Below are 15,011 nucleotides of genomic sequence, written 5' to 3' on the forward strand. Positions count from 1 at the left end.
TGAGTCAAAACTTTCAGATCACTGCCTATTATTACATAATACAGAAATCACAATTCAAGTCAAGAAAAGGGAGGGACTCAAGGTCATTTGGGTGGTTTCATGCCAATTACCATCCAACACGAATGCCAACGAGTGGGTATTTTTAATGACAGAGCTGTTGGCGTTGTGCAGTTGTTTTTTCAAATGACAACACGGCATGTGCGATGCAGTGTTCACGGCAGTGAACATCTCATCTCTAAGAGCAGACAGGTTAAGTTATTGGGCAACAGTAGCCAACCCAGTGGATTCCTGACCACTGCTAATGATGTGAGAGCCATGAGCAATGTACCAGGAGAAGGTGGGCAATTCAGAAAGGAAGCCACAGACCCCCGTGGCCTTTTGTCATAGCTGGGTCACAGCTGAGTCTGCAGTATTCAAGGGCATCCCGTGATCCCCCTGTTACAGGCAATGCTTCTGGTGCCCCACGACCTCTGGTTCCCCTACATAAATACCCAACGTGCGTGCTCTATGGAACTAGGAACAGAAATAGAAGATTCTTAGAAACTGCAGAATAAAGAGGGTACCTCCCCCAAAGCCCAGCTTCAAAGCTAGAATTTTTGACAAAAGCCACTTTGGGAACCTCGCAGGCAAAAGAAAGTACGAAGGCACTGGTTGTCTCAAAGCCCGCACACATCAGCCCCGGCTGCGTCAACAGGCTCTTCGTTTTACCCCAAAAGACGCTCCCTGTCTGTCTTTGTTCTCAACACCTCCTTCCACGTGTGCATTACCAACTGCATCACTAGATCACAGATAGGCACCAGAGTTTGTCCGACCCCCCTGATTTCTGCTTATGAAAGCTTTTCCTGTAGGGTCCATAAATGAGATGAGTCTCTTCCCATTAGCTACAGGGACAAAAAGTGCTACTCAGTGCCACAGAAATGTTAGCAAAATCTAGAGACAAATATCCCCTCATTCCTCCGGAAAATTTGGAGAGTGTTGTGTTCCAGACTAGTAAGCCTGCTTGATCTAAGGGACTAGCTAAGAGATGCAATCACAATTCATTTTTATTATTTTGCTTTTTACAAATACGTTAACCCACTTTCTGAATTAGAAAGGAACTAACATAATGATTAACTTAGCCATGAGACAAATTTTGAAAATACATATCCTGATGATCTTAGCACAGACTTATTCTCAGCTTGCTCCTACAAACAACACAAAGTCAAGTGTATATTCTGTGCAACTTCAGATGGCTAAAAAGAAGCTATTCATCAGTGACCTCAACGTTCTAGAAGGAGCACAGATGAGCTGGACCAGGCTCAGAGAAGCAGACACAAGATGACATGGAAACTAATACATATTGGGAGGAATACTGAAGGACCCAGGGGTGTGTGGTCCAGAAAAGGCTGAGGGAGTAAGCAGTGGTTGGCCATGAAGAGAGACTAGAGTTGTTTCATGTGGTCCCGAGGTCGAGAAAGTCAGCATTAGGGGGAACTTGCTGTCGGTCACGTTCAGAGAGGGGATGTCCTGCATTCCCACTCCATGGAGGTGTTGGAGCAGAGGCTGGGGCCACTTCTCACGGCTGCTCAACAAGAGGTCTCAGCACCTGCTGCACGGCTCAACGGTTCACACGCTGAGTGTCTCTCAGCATCTCACAGTCTCCGATTCGGTGGCTCCACTCACCTCTCGTTCTCAGGGGCTGTCCCTCCAGGTCCGGGTTGAGGCACATTGGCACGTTGCCCTGGCGCTTCCCGGGCTGTATCTGCTCTGTGGATAAATAGGGCACCTCAGTGTTCAACGTGGTCAGCTTAGCACAGTTCACAATACAAAGAATTCAACCATAATCTCTGGGGGCCATTGTTCAGCCATCGTTATCGTTGACTATTAACATTTCTAAGAAACATCCTACTTTTCAGGGTAGGGCTGGTTGGGGTTTCACTACAAACCTGCCCTTCAGGGATACAAAATGCAATTAAAGGCAGAAGAGCATCTAAAATCATCCAAAATTAGTCCAGATTCCCCCCCCACAAAAACTCAAATCCTGCATCTCCTCATATGAAATGAAAAATATAGAAGGCCAATGGCACAGCCATAAAACAAATGTTTTATGCAAATCAATAAATACGTAAGTGATCATTTGGGGCACTGGCCGAGATGGTGGAGCTGGTATGATGATGGTAGATGTGGAACTGGTAGTAAGGAAATGACAGGCGGCTGGCTGAGGGCTGAGGAGCGGGAATAAGGGGGCAGAGGCAGAAACGGGGGAGCGGTGCTTCCGACACGCTTGTTTCACAGGAAAAACGAAGCAAAGACACGAGCCATCAGATTGCAGGGACGGACGGACGGAGGAGAGGCAGGCACGACGTGAGCGAGCAGGTGCCTTGGTCACGACCCTTGCTGTAGGCTTCTCGCCTCAGTGTGTCTACACACACGACCAGATTTGTTCTCTTGGAGACTAGGGAGTCGCTGCATCAGCACACGTGGTGTGAAGTGACATGTGACCTAACGCTGAACTGCACCCTCATCGACTCTCCTCTGGTCTCAGATTTGGGGGGAACTTTTTATGGCACTCACAAAAACAAGAAGGTTGAGAGGACGCTCTAGTTGGACCAGGGGACTAGAAAACCAACCCGGAGGATGGAAAACAAGAACAGGAAAACTCAGGTGAAAGAAATTCAAACAGCATGTCAGTGGCGGGTATGAAATAAGAAACCAGAGTGACATGAACAAGGCTTAAATTGGCTGAAAAGTGAAAAATTCAGTCAAATGGGTTATTTGGCATCATGTAGATTTTTTTAACAACTTAATTTATTTTTAGAAAGAGGGAAATAGAGGGAGAAAGAGAAAGGGAAACATCCATGTGTGGTTGCCTCTCACATACCCACTACTGGGGACCTGGCCTTTAACCCAAGCATGTGCCCTGACCGGGAATTGAACCTGTGATCCTTTGGTTCGAAGGCTGGGGTTCAATCCACTAAGCCACATCAGCCAGGGCAGATTTTTTAAGATTGAAATTTAGATAGGAAATTGACCTCTCTGCCTTTTTATCTCTTCTGGGTCCATCATACCAGGCTGCAACTATAGTCAGAATCTGGTTGGTTGGCTTAGGCTGAGCTACTCGCTATAGAAAATAGTGATGATCAATTACTCTGTAGAGAGCCCAGGTCAACCTAATAAAAGCCAGGCGTTTAATGATTAAAGAGCCAACTGAACAGTGGCTTTCACTCTCAGTTCCTTACACAACTTCATCTCAGTAAAGGGAGAAGCAAAGTCCTTGGTGTGGACAGAAAGGCTTTTCATCCAAACTCTCAAGACTGGTTACCTGGTGTCTTTCTTCTTGTCTCTCTTGCTTATTGGCTTTTGGCTATGTCATTACTCACTACCACCTGCCACTAAAAGAAAGATAAAACGCTAACCCTTTAACACATTAACAACCCTGATAAAGGTCAGGAGAGCTGAACTATTTGTTAAATGTAGGATTGTGTATAGTGTGTGGGGTTTAGTTATCTAGACCAGCTTTTTTTTTTTTTTAGTAAGAAAGTGAAGGGTGGGAATAAGTTGAAATGTACATAACTATTATGGTTTTGAAAAAATATCAGTATCTAAAGATTTTGGTTTGGTGAGCATTCTAATTCCTGATCATAAGGAAGGATAGTAAAATAATCTCATATAACTGTAGCCAGAAAGTACTAATCAAGATACTAAATTAGCTCAATCCAAGTATTGGCCCCCAGACCAGAGTGATAAACCCTGATATTTTCCTGGTGCATGCATGTTGCGAAGTACTTTCATATGTATGATCTTGTAACCCAAATGACCCATTTAATTAAAAAAAAACAAAACGCAGGCACTCAAAAGAGCAGGATCGGGGAAGGAACTCCTGGCTTCAGAGAGTGGTAAAGGTGCAGAGAGAACATGGTGACAAAGTGCGGAAAAGGCAGGGTAGTCATAGACACAGACACAGCGGAGCCGGAGGCTGGGTGCACTTCCACCGAATGGGCAAGAGGATGCGCTGCTGCAGCACAGTGACCCTGCTGACCGACACACTGGGCTCACATTCCCAAACCTACCAGCAGATCGCACCACCACTAAGCTGCCATTGGTTATTATTATTATTGTTAAGTCCCTTATTTGGGGTACTTTATGACTTATAAAACAGAGACTATTGATGACCTGGTGTTTTGGTTTATATGTTTAATTCACATCAATCATAGATCCATTCCCTCCCTTATGCATTTGCATCATTGAACTCCCAGGTAGATAACCTAATTAATATATGCAATCTGGGTCTTAGGGGGGCGGGGGGGGAAAGGGTTGGACCAGCCTAGGTGGTGGCTCTGGACATTTGGAAAGCTTAAAAACACTTATTCATTATCCCAGGGTTTCTTTTTTAAACAACTGTTTGAACCACAAAGCACAAGAGAAAATCTATTCCTTAGCAAGCGAGCATGGGGGACCCAGAGAAAGTGGTGTTAGCTAATCTGAAAGGTAGAACAAGAAGAAAAAGCTTGACCCACCAGTGTCCCAGTTGCTGATGTTACGGGGGGCGCTAGACTGATGCTCCAGCTGTCGCTTCATTAACTGGCTCATTGTCACAGTTCCCAGAGATCCCCTTTTCATCTGCCTATACTGAGCTATATGGAGGAAACGAGGAGATGATTACTAGGGAGAATCAATCCGCCGGCACAAAAAGCCTCTACACATCTATACAGAATCTTAATGGAATCTTCAGCGGCTGTTCGCAGTTGTTTGGTAACGCGTGCGCTCCTGTCCAAATGAAAGACTGAGGCGCTTCGCTATTCCACTGCCTTCCTTCACTTGGTAAAGGGGGTAACGGTGCCTACACGCATTTAGCTGTGGACTCTAAAAGTTTACCCCACACCATGATTACTGTCCTTAACTTTTTATTTATTAACTCTGCCACCTTCCAAAAAAGGATTTTAAGACAGATCATTACACTGTGAATTTATAGCTCAACTCGCTTTTCAAGGAGCTTGTGCACAGTTCCCGCCTCCGTTGCATCTCCGGGGGTCCTGTGAGTGCGTGTGTGTGCTCATGTATATTTTGAAGTAGGATGACAGAGATCAACCCCAATTTTTAGAGAGAAGTTGAGGCAAATGAAAATAGGCTACTTGGAACCAACCAGCAAATGATGTGGTCGTAAGACAAAAACATGCTGTTTTCAATCTCTGGATGAGCATCCGCCTACGGTTCCCAAACTGTGAATCAAAGAGCATTCCACACGCATAGTCTAGTACACATCTTTGTTTCCGAAAACAGCAGCAATGTTTTCATACTGCTGTCAGGCATTGACAAATATCCCACCAATGAAAGGTCAAGTTAGACGCATTTCCAAACCAGAAAAACAATGAAAAGCACTTCTGCCAGTAGACTGCTGAGCGGAAGCCGCCTGCCTCCTGCCCCCCTTCTCCCCTGCGAGCGGTGCCCCCAGTCCCTGCCACCAGCCCCGGGAGAAAGGCAGAGCATCACTCATGTGCTTTTTCTACATGATCCCAAACACCAGGACATTTGAGAACTGGTGGTCATTCACTCTCTCATCAGGCCAATTTCGGCAACGGAAGCTCTGCACTACATCACCTAGAAGGCGGAGGCAGCAACTGGGGTGACTGGATGGCCCCCAGGAAGCCTTGAGGTTACACACAGGTTTTGCAATCATGGTACCAAGGCAGCAACTTGGTGTGATGTGAAACCAATTATAACATCATTTTTAATGTAATTAGCATGCTGCTGGATTCATGGTGGTCATGGCATGCTTAGTTACAAAATAATCAGCTAATAAGCTGACAAAAAGAGAGGGACAGATAGGAATTCTTGTGTCTTGGGATCCATGTTAACCAAATTCATGGAAATGACCGTGCAAACTAATATGAGAAATATCTGATTCCTCTGGCTGATGGGTAATTTTATGACTCAGTTTAAAAGTATAGGTTCTTTAAAATGCAAAAGTAGAAATCTTTTAGAAGATTTAACAAATTTAAAAATTAGCAGCAAAAAGAAAAAAGATTTAAAACCTCTAGTGATTGAATAATTTCTCTAATTCTCTGTTGTTTTTAAAGCCAATAGCGTTCCCTGAGAACAAGACCCCTTAATGTTTAGCTCAGGGTATAAGACGCCTGGCACTGGGCCCCCAAGAACAGGTCCCCGAGAACCGGCCAACTCGCGATTCCCGTGAAGAGGAGGAGGGAGCTGGAAACCCAACGATGCGTCTCGCTAAATCCACGCAGGCTTTCAACGGGGAAAAACACACCAAAAGAAGCTGCTTCGGGTGTCTGTCACCTCAGCACCTTGCTCTTGTGTCTCCCTTAGAGAGTTTGTAAAACTGATAGTTGGAGCATTTTTTTAATAAAAATGAGTTGGAGAAAAAGATAAGACACCAGCTGCCAGCCCAGAGAAGGTGACAGTCCACCAGTGTTGGAGCTGTTTTGTCTGTCTTCCACCAGCCAAGAGCCCACATGCCTTCTTTTGGACAAACCTTGAAAATGTTTATAAAAAAACAAAGATGGCGAAGGTAAACAGAGAGAAGATGTTGGAGATGTCCTGGACTTCCACAGGGTGCACGCCATTGGGGCTTTCTGCGCTCAAGGATGAACATGCACCGGTTTATGTGAACAGGCCGTTTTTTTTTTCCTTTTTTAATATACCAATAATTAATTATCAGAAAGGGAAACTAAGAAAACAATCCTATTTACAATTGCATCAAAAATAATAAAGTACCTAGGAATAAATTTAACCAAGGGTGCTAAAAGACCTGTACTCAAAAAATTATGACATTGAAAAAAGAAACTGAAAAAGATACAAATAAGTGGAAGCATATACTATGTTCACGGATAGGAAGAATTAGCATCATTAAAATGCCCATACTACCCAAAGCAATCTACAGATTTAATGCAATTTCTTTTTTTTTTTTTGTACATTTTTTTCTCTTCCCCCCCCCCCGCCCAGTCTCCCCCCTCCCTCCCATTCCCCCCCCCCAGTCCTCATCTCTGTGTCTTTCATACTTGTTCCTCAAAATCCCTCCCCCTTTTTCCCCTTAAGTTCCCTTCCCTCTCCCCTCTGGTCGCTGCCCACTTTGAACAGGCCGTTTAACCACCAGACTGCGATGCCCCGGACCCTCTGCTGCAGACAGCACTCCGTGACAAAAATGAACAAACAAAAAGGTGAAATGCATCCAGCTAACAAGCATAAATAAATGCATACACCCATAAGGGAAGACTTATGGATTCCCTCAGTCATGTTTCGAGGGTTATGACACATTTGATGCTTTTATTTTATGATATTTTTAACTGGCACTGAACTCAAACTGACTTAGTCATCCTCTCCCCCATTATATCCAACTTGAGATTCTAACTAGAATTCACTTTTATATCCAACTTGGGATTCTAACTGGAATTCACTTTTTTAAGATGACTCATGCAGCCCTGGCTGGTGCAGCTCAGTGGATTGAGCACCGGGCTGGGAACCAAAGGTTCAATTCCCAGTCAGGGCACATGCTTGGGTTGCAGGCCAGTTCCCGGGAGGGGACACACCAGAGGCAACCATACAGTGACATTTTTCTTCCCTTCACCTCTAAAGATAAGTAAATAAAATCTTTTGAAAAATAAAATACAACTGCTTTAAAAAAAAGATGACTCATGCAAATTAGGAGGAGAAAATATGCTTTTTCGTGATTTTTGTGTGGACTTAAAAATGGGTATTATATCAGGTTATCAAACAGATTTTTTGTGATAAAAAAAGAACAACTAGATTCAGAACTAACCATTCGTTGCAACCAAAGGGGCAAGTAACAGTCATCTGGAAACTCTTAGAATGTTGATGATCTCTATTATAACTGAGTTTGAATTATTCCCAGGCCGTGTGGTATGCTAAAAAGACCATGGGCTTAAAAAGTCAAACAGACCTGGTATCAATTCCTGTCTCTACCACTTAGTAGTAGTGGCCGTGTGATCTCAGACAAGCCACTCAGTCTCTCTGCAACTCTGCTTCCTCACCTATAAATGAGGCCGGTAACACCTGCCACACAATGTAAGGACTGAACAAGGTAACAATGTGTGTCAACTGCTTAGCGTGGTGCCTGGCACGTGACGGATGTCAAATCAATGGTGGCTCTTTCTACTATTATGAGTGTAAACTCCTTGAGAAAAAGGGGTGTCTTACTTATTCACATTAGATCCCCAGTGCCAAGTACAGTGCCTGGCACTCAGCACTTAATACATAGCTGCTGAATGAATGAATGCATGAATGAATGAACAATGAAGATGAGAAAGTCATTCCATACTACCAGTCCAGCATTTGAGATCTTTATCTGATTTTTTTCAGAATTTTCCTCATTTCAAGAGAGTCGAATGAAATTAACCAGCTCCGCGGGCAGCGTCTCCACGGGACCTGTGACAAGGGTTTGCAGAACTTGCCCCTCTTTGCATCTGATTCCTGCAGACAATTTCCTAAAGTGTCCTCACTGCCCCCACTGAGCCTTGGGGAAACCCTCATCTTCACCTCAGTGGGACGCATGCTCCTCATGACAAAATCTAGGACCCAACCACAGAAGGCAGTTTCCAAACAGTCGCCTCTTAGAGACCCTACAAAATTTCAGGCCATTTATATTTTCTGATCCAAAAGGGCTTCATTCAACCAGGATGTTGGAATCATGAGATGCCAGATGCATTTATTCTATGATAACGGAGATAAAATTTTGTCAGTGAGGAAAGTGACTCAAATTAAAGGGATCCATGTAAAATTCTGCCATGGGCAATGTTTCCACTTGTCCCAAACCAGCTCTATGTTCCATGGTTAGGCCTGCAATATATAGTTATTATTTTATTGAGTGATGCACTGCAGTGATTATTCCTTAACAAATTAGGGTTCTTGGCCCATTGGTAACCATAGTGATTCATCGAACACTTGAGATGTTGACAAAGGCCAGCCTATGCCCCAGGGTCTCTGAGACCATACAACACAGTGTTACCTAGGAAGCTAACACATTAAAAAAAGAAAAAATACCGGGAGTATGAAAAGTGAAAATAATGCAGCAGATAATGTTCCACAATCAATGTACGAGAAGTCTTACTTGATATGGAAGAGTGGCTGCTCGTCTCTGGCACCCCTGCTTCCAAAGTGGGGGCGGAGGAAGATTCTCGAGGCATTTCCAGGGTGGAGAGTCCTTTAGCGGAGGGATCTACAAACACACACATTACTTAACACTCAGGACATTCCTTTAAAATAGACATTATTTAAAACTCTAGAACCTTTTCTATGCCTTTTCCCCTCTTGCCTAACACACCCATTCTGCTTTTATACCCATTATCTTCCATTGTATGCTTTCTGACCCGGCTAATTACTCAGATGGAATTACATGCAAAGCGGTCTCGGGGTTTTACGCAAGACCGCTCTGCATCTGTGGACACGCCCCTCGGAGACTCACAACAGCACAATGATGAGACTAAGGCTCTCGAGCTCACACTGTCTGCCCATGAGCAGGTCCCCGAGCCTCCCCCTGAATTCCTTTTCATCTAATACCTAAAGAACACTTATGCTTCATTCCACCCATATCATTCTACCCTCTCATCATTTACACTTCAATTTACACAGAAAATTCCTCCTCCAGGAAGGTGTTTAGGGGCCCTCCCCTCAAAATACAAACAAAAAACACTGGGCCAGGTGACGCTTTATGGAATTCCAGAGCACCCTGTCCTTAATGTCTCCCTAGCTGAACACACTCTAACGTAATCTCCTATTTATTTGTCTATAACTTCGCTAAAGCATAAGCAATTTAAGAACGGGGACTGTATCGAATGTGAAATAAATACTATTCAAGAAATGGGAGAGGCCACTGTGGCGGAGCAGAAGACATGAAGAGAGCAGTGCAAAATAAAGCCAGAGAGCTAATGAGAATCGGACCACGCGCAGTGTTCCAGGAATTTTAGGACTTGAGCTTTCACTGTGAAAGATACGGGGAGCCCGTGGAGGGTCTGAAGCAGAGGAACGATATGATCTCATGTTTTAAAGGATCAGTCTGGCTGCCATGCTGGGAAGACACAAAGTCGGTAAGAGCAGAAGACAGAGGTCTAGTTAGTTGGCTATGGCAGTGACCCAGGTAGAGATGATCGTGGCTCCGACCAGGGTAGAGGCAGGGGAGGCAGTCAGAAGGGGCCAGATTCTGGATATAACACGAAGGCAGATTTAGGTGGCCAGACACAACAGAAGATGCCCAGTTAAAATTTATTTCAGATGAACCACCGATAATTTTTTAGTATGAGCATGTACCATGCAATATTGCGGAGATTTGGCCCCAATGCCTTACTCTTCCCTGAATCCACACCACCTGCCATGCAGCTCTGAAGTTCCTCCCACTAAAAAGGTAGTGTATTTCCCCTCCTGACTGTGGCTCCAGCCATGTGATTGGAGCCACATGAATTTCTCAGCCAACCGAACGTTTGCAGGCATAACGCGACCAAAGGCCTGCAAAGCACCCACGAAATAGGGCTTGTGCTCCTGTGCCTCTTGCATCACCTGGATCATATTCCGGGGTGGGGGGTGCTGAGGGGGACAGTGAGGAGCAGGAAGATGCCTACCCCCAACCCCACCCAAGGGCACAGGGCTGTGGGGAAAGCCATGTCCTCGGGGACAGCTGGGTTTCCATTAGACCTTCCATGAGGGGTGAAGGAAACAGGGGAGAGGGTACGTACAGGATTTTGCTCATGAGGGACCATGAATTTCTTCTGACCAAGGGAGGGTTTCAGAAATCAGAATACAGTAGGAGAAAGATCCAGAAGAGGAGATGGTCAAGGCCTCACGGAAATTAGAGCGAGGGAGATAAAGGGTGGCCTAGGGCTTCCTTCAGGGACAACGAGACTGGACCTGGTGGACTCCAGGGGGTCAGTGGCGGCCAGGCTGTGCCCCTGGAGGGGCCCGAAGCGGTAGGTGTCTGGGCCTCCCTGGACTCCAGCTGACAGAGGGGAGAAGGTCTGGGGGAGTGAGTCTTACTCTGGGCACCCGGGGCTCCTGCCCACACCCAGCAAGGACGGGTAGGAGATCTGTACGCCTGCGAGAGGTGCGGTGCTATACAAACTTCTTAGGGCTGTACAATATATATCATAAAATCTTTAAGGACGTGTTATTATAATTGTCAGATACCTTCCTCTTGTTCTAGCAACAAGCGTAATTAATATAAAACCAATTTCCTCCCTGGTTTCCTTCCTCTATCTACATACAGAAGTTTTCCTGGCTCCAAACAATGAAAAGGTATCCCAGGTTCCCTAGAAACCCTCTTAAACTTTCTTGTTATTACCGGGATCTTTTTCCTCCCACTGCCTGGCCGGAGCATGACCTCTTACAAACACACTAATGTCCATTCCACAGATTTTTACAGAGCCCCTTTGAGTGCATGGCTCTGTCCCCCGAGGTAGAGAACAGCTAGAAACCTTGGGAAATACCCATGCGAATGAAGGAGCTGAGCCCTTTCTCTTGGGAGGGGCTTTTGTGGGGGGCAGTGGGAGAAGTGGGGCTAGAATCGAGAGACAGTCCTGACGCTGCCACTGCCTGGCCGTGGGACCCGGGGCAGGCACATCACCTCCTTGGCGCCAGTGCCCTCTTCTAGACAACGGGGTCTCCTAGCTCTTTGCCAGTTCTCAATGCCATCGTCTCTGAAGCTAATAAAATCATCATCCCTAACCAATTGCATAGTTTTGAGGTCCCATTCTTTTTTTAAATTATTATTTAATTATTTTTTAAAAGATTTTATTTATTTATCTTTAGAGGGGAAGGGAAGGAGAGAGGGAGAGAAACATCAATGTATGGTTGCCTTTCATGAGTCCCCTGCTGGGAAATGGCCTGCAGGGAACCGGCCTGCAACCCAGGCATGTGCCCTGACTGGGAATCGAACCTCGATTGTCTGGTTCGCAGGCCCGCACTCAACCCACTGAGCTACACCAGCCAGGGCCCATTCTTTTTTTTTTAGATCTGAGCTGAGAGATGAAGAAGTACGTGATCACTACTATGGAATACTGCCAAAGACCGTGTTTGGGGGTGAGGTGGATGTCTGGGTTGCCAGGTTTGCAAGTCCTCCTTCTTAGAAATGGTGCCTCTAAGGAAACAAAAGCAATGGTACTTTGAGGCAGAAAATCCATGTGCTGGGGGACAAGTTCACCATCAAGTGGTGTCCACGGACTGGGGTCTCAGCTGTAACTGGGCAACTAGGCTTTTCTGTCGTGGTGGTTCCTGAGGGCACACATGTCCACCAGATTGCTAACACTGGTTAAAATACACAATCAGCTGTGGCCCTCAATGATTACACAGTCAGTTCTTAAGTATTCTAAGCGCTCTGCTTCATTTTAGCTCGTCAAGATTGTTCCTCTGTCAGACTCTGTCATGGCTCACTAAAGTAGAGAATAGGGGAAAAAAGAAAGCAAACAGAGTTCAAATGAATGACTTTTGCTGATAGAAGAAGTTTAAAATGATATTTGGAATATCTTGATATGAATTAACCATTGCCTCTTTGCTGCCAAGGATGGTCAAGAATTTAAAAACAATAGCTACAGGAACATTTATGGAGCCACCAGAACTGCATCTGAATCCAATGCGTGCAACGAGGCAGGAAGGATTTGGGGTGATTATGGAGCAATTATAATGTCACTCCCTGACATTATAAGACTGAGAATTTATGCACAGTCAGCGCCAAGGTCCCAACAAGTAAGATGCACAAACTCGCGTGTAAGTCTGGGAGGAAGGAGAGGTGGGAGCTGGCTTACCTGGCTCTTTCTGTTCCCCCAGTTTGTCTGGGATGTGGAAGGAGATGTCGAGGTACTCTCTCTGGATGGCGCTGACAGCGATCTTCCTCTGCTTCCGCTGCCTGGGGACGATCTGAATCTTAAATTCGGATTCCTCGGCTCCCTCTTCTTCAGCCTTCCTCTCGGGATTCTGTTCTGTGTCCGACTCAGCACTGGTGTCGGGCTTCTCACTTTCCATTGGATTCTCGGCATCCTTAGGGACTTTGAGGAGGACGGTTTTTGCCCCTGAACTTGGCACCAGCCCACCCAGCGTCTCTTCCTCGACATCAGCCTCAAGATTATCATCCAGTGATATCTCAGAGAGAGCACATGACTTCTGAAGGAGGTCCCGTTTTTGTTTGAGTGTCAGCGGGCTGCCACAAGGAAACTCCTGCAGTGCCCCCAGCTTTGATAATTCTGCAGAGTCTGGGGGGTCTTCCAGAGCTATGAGACTGGAGTCCTTGTCGCCTGCCAACTGATTGTTTCCTGAGTCCTTTGGGGAAAAGTCTTTGGAACAGTCCTCCACACTTACGTGCACCAGGGGGGTTGTGCTCAGGCTGAGGACAGACAGGGGGCTGGGGAGGGAGGGTGAGGAGGCAGCATTTTTACCAGAGGCACCATCGTTTCCTTGGTCCATGGTCTCCTCTTCGTCACTCTCTACTATTCGGAGAGGGGGAAGAGGTTCGAACACCAGGGAGTCGCTGTCAGACGTCGAGAGCACAGAGTGTTTCTCGGGCCCCGACGCAGAATCAGAGGACAAATCAATCAGATCTAAATCCTCTTTAGGAGCAGTCTTCATGGGGGAATCAACTTTGACCTCAAAGGTCTCCATGCAGTTCAACCTAACTTCTGGAATCACGGGCCTCCGCGATTCCTGAAAACCTTCCGAGGCAGAGTTCTCAGCGCCCTCAGGCCTGGCAGCAGAATTCTGGCGGGGACGTCCGGGGTCGTGCGTTCGGGGCGTGATGTAAGCCGCCTGGGCGGGGGGCTTATCTAGGTCACACCGGTCTATGCAGGACTTCCTACGGTGCTCGTCTAATGTAAACAACAGGGAGTCTGCGTTCCCTATATCAAGAGATTTTTGTTTTAAAGAGCGCAGCTTTTTTTTCTGAATGCTTTCTTCTCTCACACAGTGGAGAATGCTGTCTTGTAATGCACCCGTCTCTCTATATTCAGCCAGCTCTATTTCACCTGATTAAAACAGAAAAAGCTAGTACTATTTCACTTGGAGATGTCACCATGCTTTCTCCCCCTCGCACTTGGGCACACAGTTGGCATAAATCGCTACCCCAGCTCCACCAGAAGGCCACGCTGACCTTCCGGCCAAGTTTTTGTAAGGTTCATTGTAATTTCAGAACCCAGAAACCTTTGGAATGCCAGAACCCACAATGGCAGTCTAAGATCGTATTTCCAAAATCAGGCTTCGGGATAATTCCTCAGCTCTGTTCATTTGTACACGGGAGAGGAGATCGCTTTGGGCCGGGGCAGAGCTAGCAAAATGTAATTCAAATTGTGTGGAAGAGAAGCAAACATTTTGCAACAAATCAAATCAAGCAATGGCCCTCTAGGACAGTCATGACATTAATGATGTATCTGTCAGTTCACGTATATATATAAATGTGGATGTATATATATACTGTTTGTGCATACATATAGATAAAATCAACGGTATTAAAATGTGTAGTAACGCAATAAAATTAAGATTTCACCCCAAACAAACGGTAGAGTACAACATTTCTGCATAAAATGACTAAGAGGAAAAAATTCATACTTCTCTGCACATTCATCTCAACCGGCTGATATTTCACCATTTTGCTGCCGCCTATCCTTTTCAATCTTGCAAAAAAAGTTTGAGACTCTTTACTGCAGGGTCCAGTAGGTGTGTCATGAATATCAGATTCATCAAAAACACTATCTTCTTCTAATTGGGGAGAGAAAGTCAAAATTACACTTGAGAGGTTACTCTCTCTTAGGCTGTGTCTACACAAGCATTTCAATGGAAGCATCACACGGAACCACGTCTGGGGTGGTTTCCACGCCAGCCCAAGTCCAGCCGTGGCTGGGCATTTCACCCAGATCCAATCATCCATGTGTCGGACAGAGCAACCTGTTACAAGGCTGTCCCTCATTGTCCATATGACAATTGGCAGCATTTGCAAGAGAGGCACCTCAGTGCTCCGCCAGAGCCTTCAGGCAGAAGCTTTCCGGTGCACTTAAAACCAGATAAGACATGCATGTCGGGGACTCGCA

General features: G+C 45.8%; 1 protein-coding gene across 3 annotated transcripts in view; it reads right to left on the minus strand.

Annotated features, from left to right (window-relative positions):
* Positions 1 to 15,011, minus strand: part of UNC79 (unc-79 homolog, NALCN channel complex subunit) — a 162,292-nt gene that overhangs the window by 49,292 nt on the left and 97,989 nt on the right. For 2 of the 3 annotated variants that reach the window (XM_053665979.1, XM_053665978.1), the window contains 5 exons: positions 14,533 to 14,682; positions 12,744 to 13,952; positions 9,065 to 9,172; positions 4,497 to 4,613; positions 1,663 to 1,746 (listed from right to left, as the gene is read on the minus strand). In XM_053665979.1, coding sequence (XP_053521954.1) covers positions 1,663 to 1,746; positions 4,497 to 4,613; positions 9,065 to 9,172; positions 12,744 to 13,952; positions 14,533 to 14,682 — 1,668 coding nt within the window. The remainder of the gene's footprint in view (positions 1 to 1,662; positions 1,747 to 4,496; positions 4,614 to 9,064; positions 9,173 to 12,743; positions 13,953 to 14,532; positions 14,683 to 15,011) is intronic. The other variant, XM_053665980.1, reaches the window with a different exon arrangement.

The sequence above is a fragment of the Artibeus jamaicensis genome, unplaced genomic scaffold (genome assembly GCF_021234435.1).
Source record: "Artibeus jamaicensis isolate MK-2021 breed Jamaican fruit bat unplaced genomic scaffold, CSHL_Jam_final contig_444, whole genome shotgun sequence".
Lineage (NCBI taxonomy): Eukaryota > Metazoa > Chordata > Mammalia > Chiroptera > Phyllostomidae > Artibeus > Artibeus jamaicensis.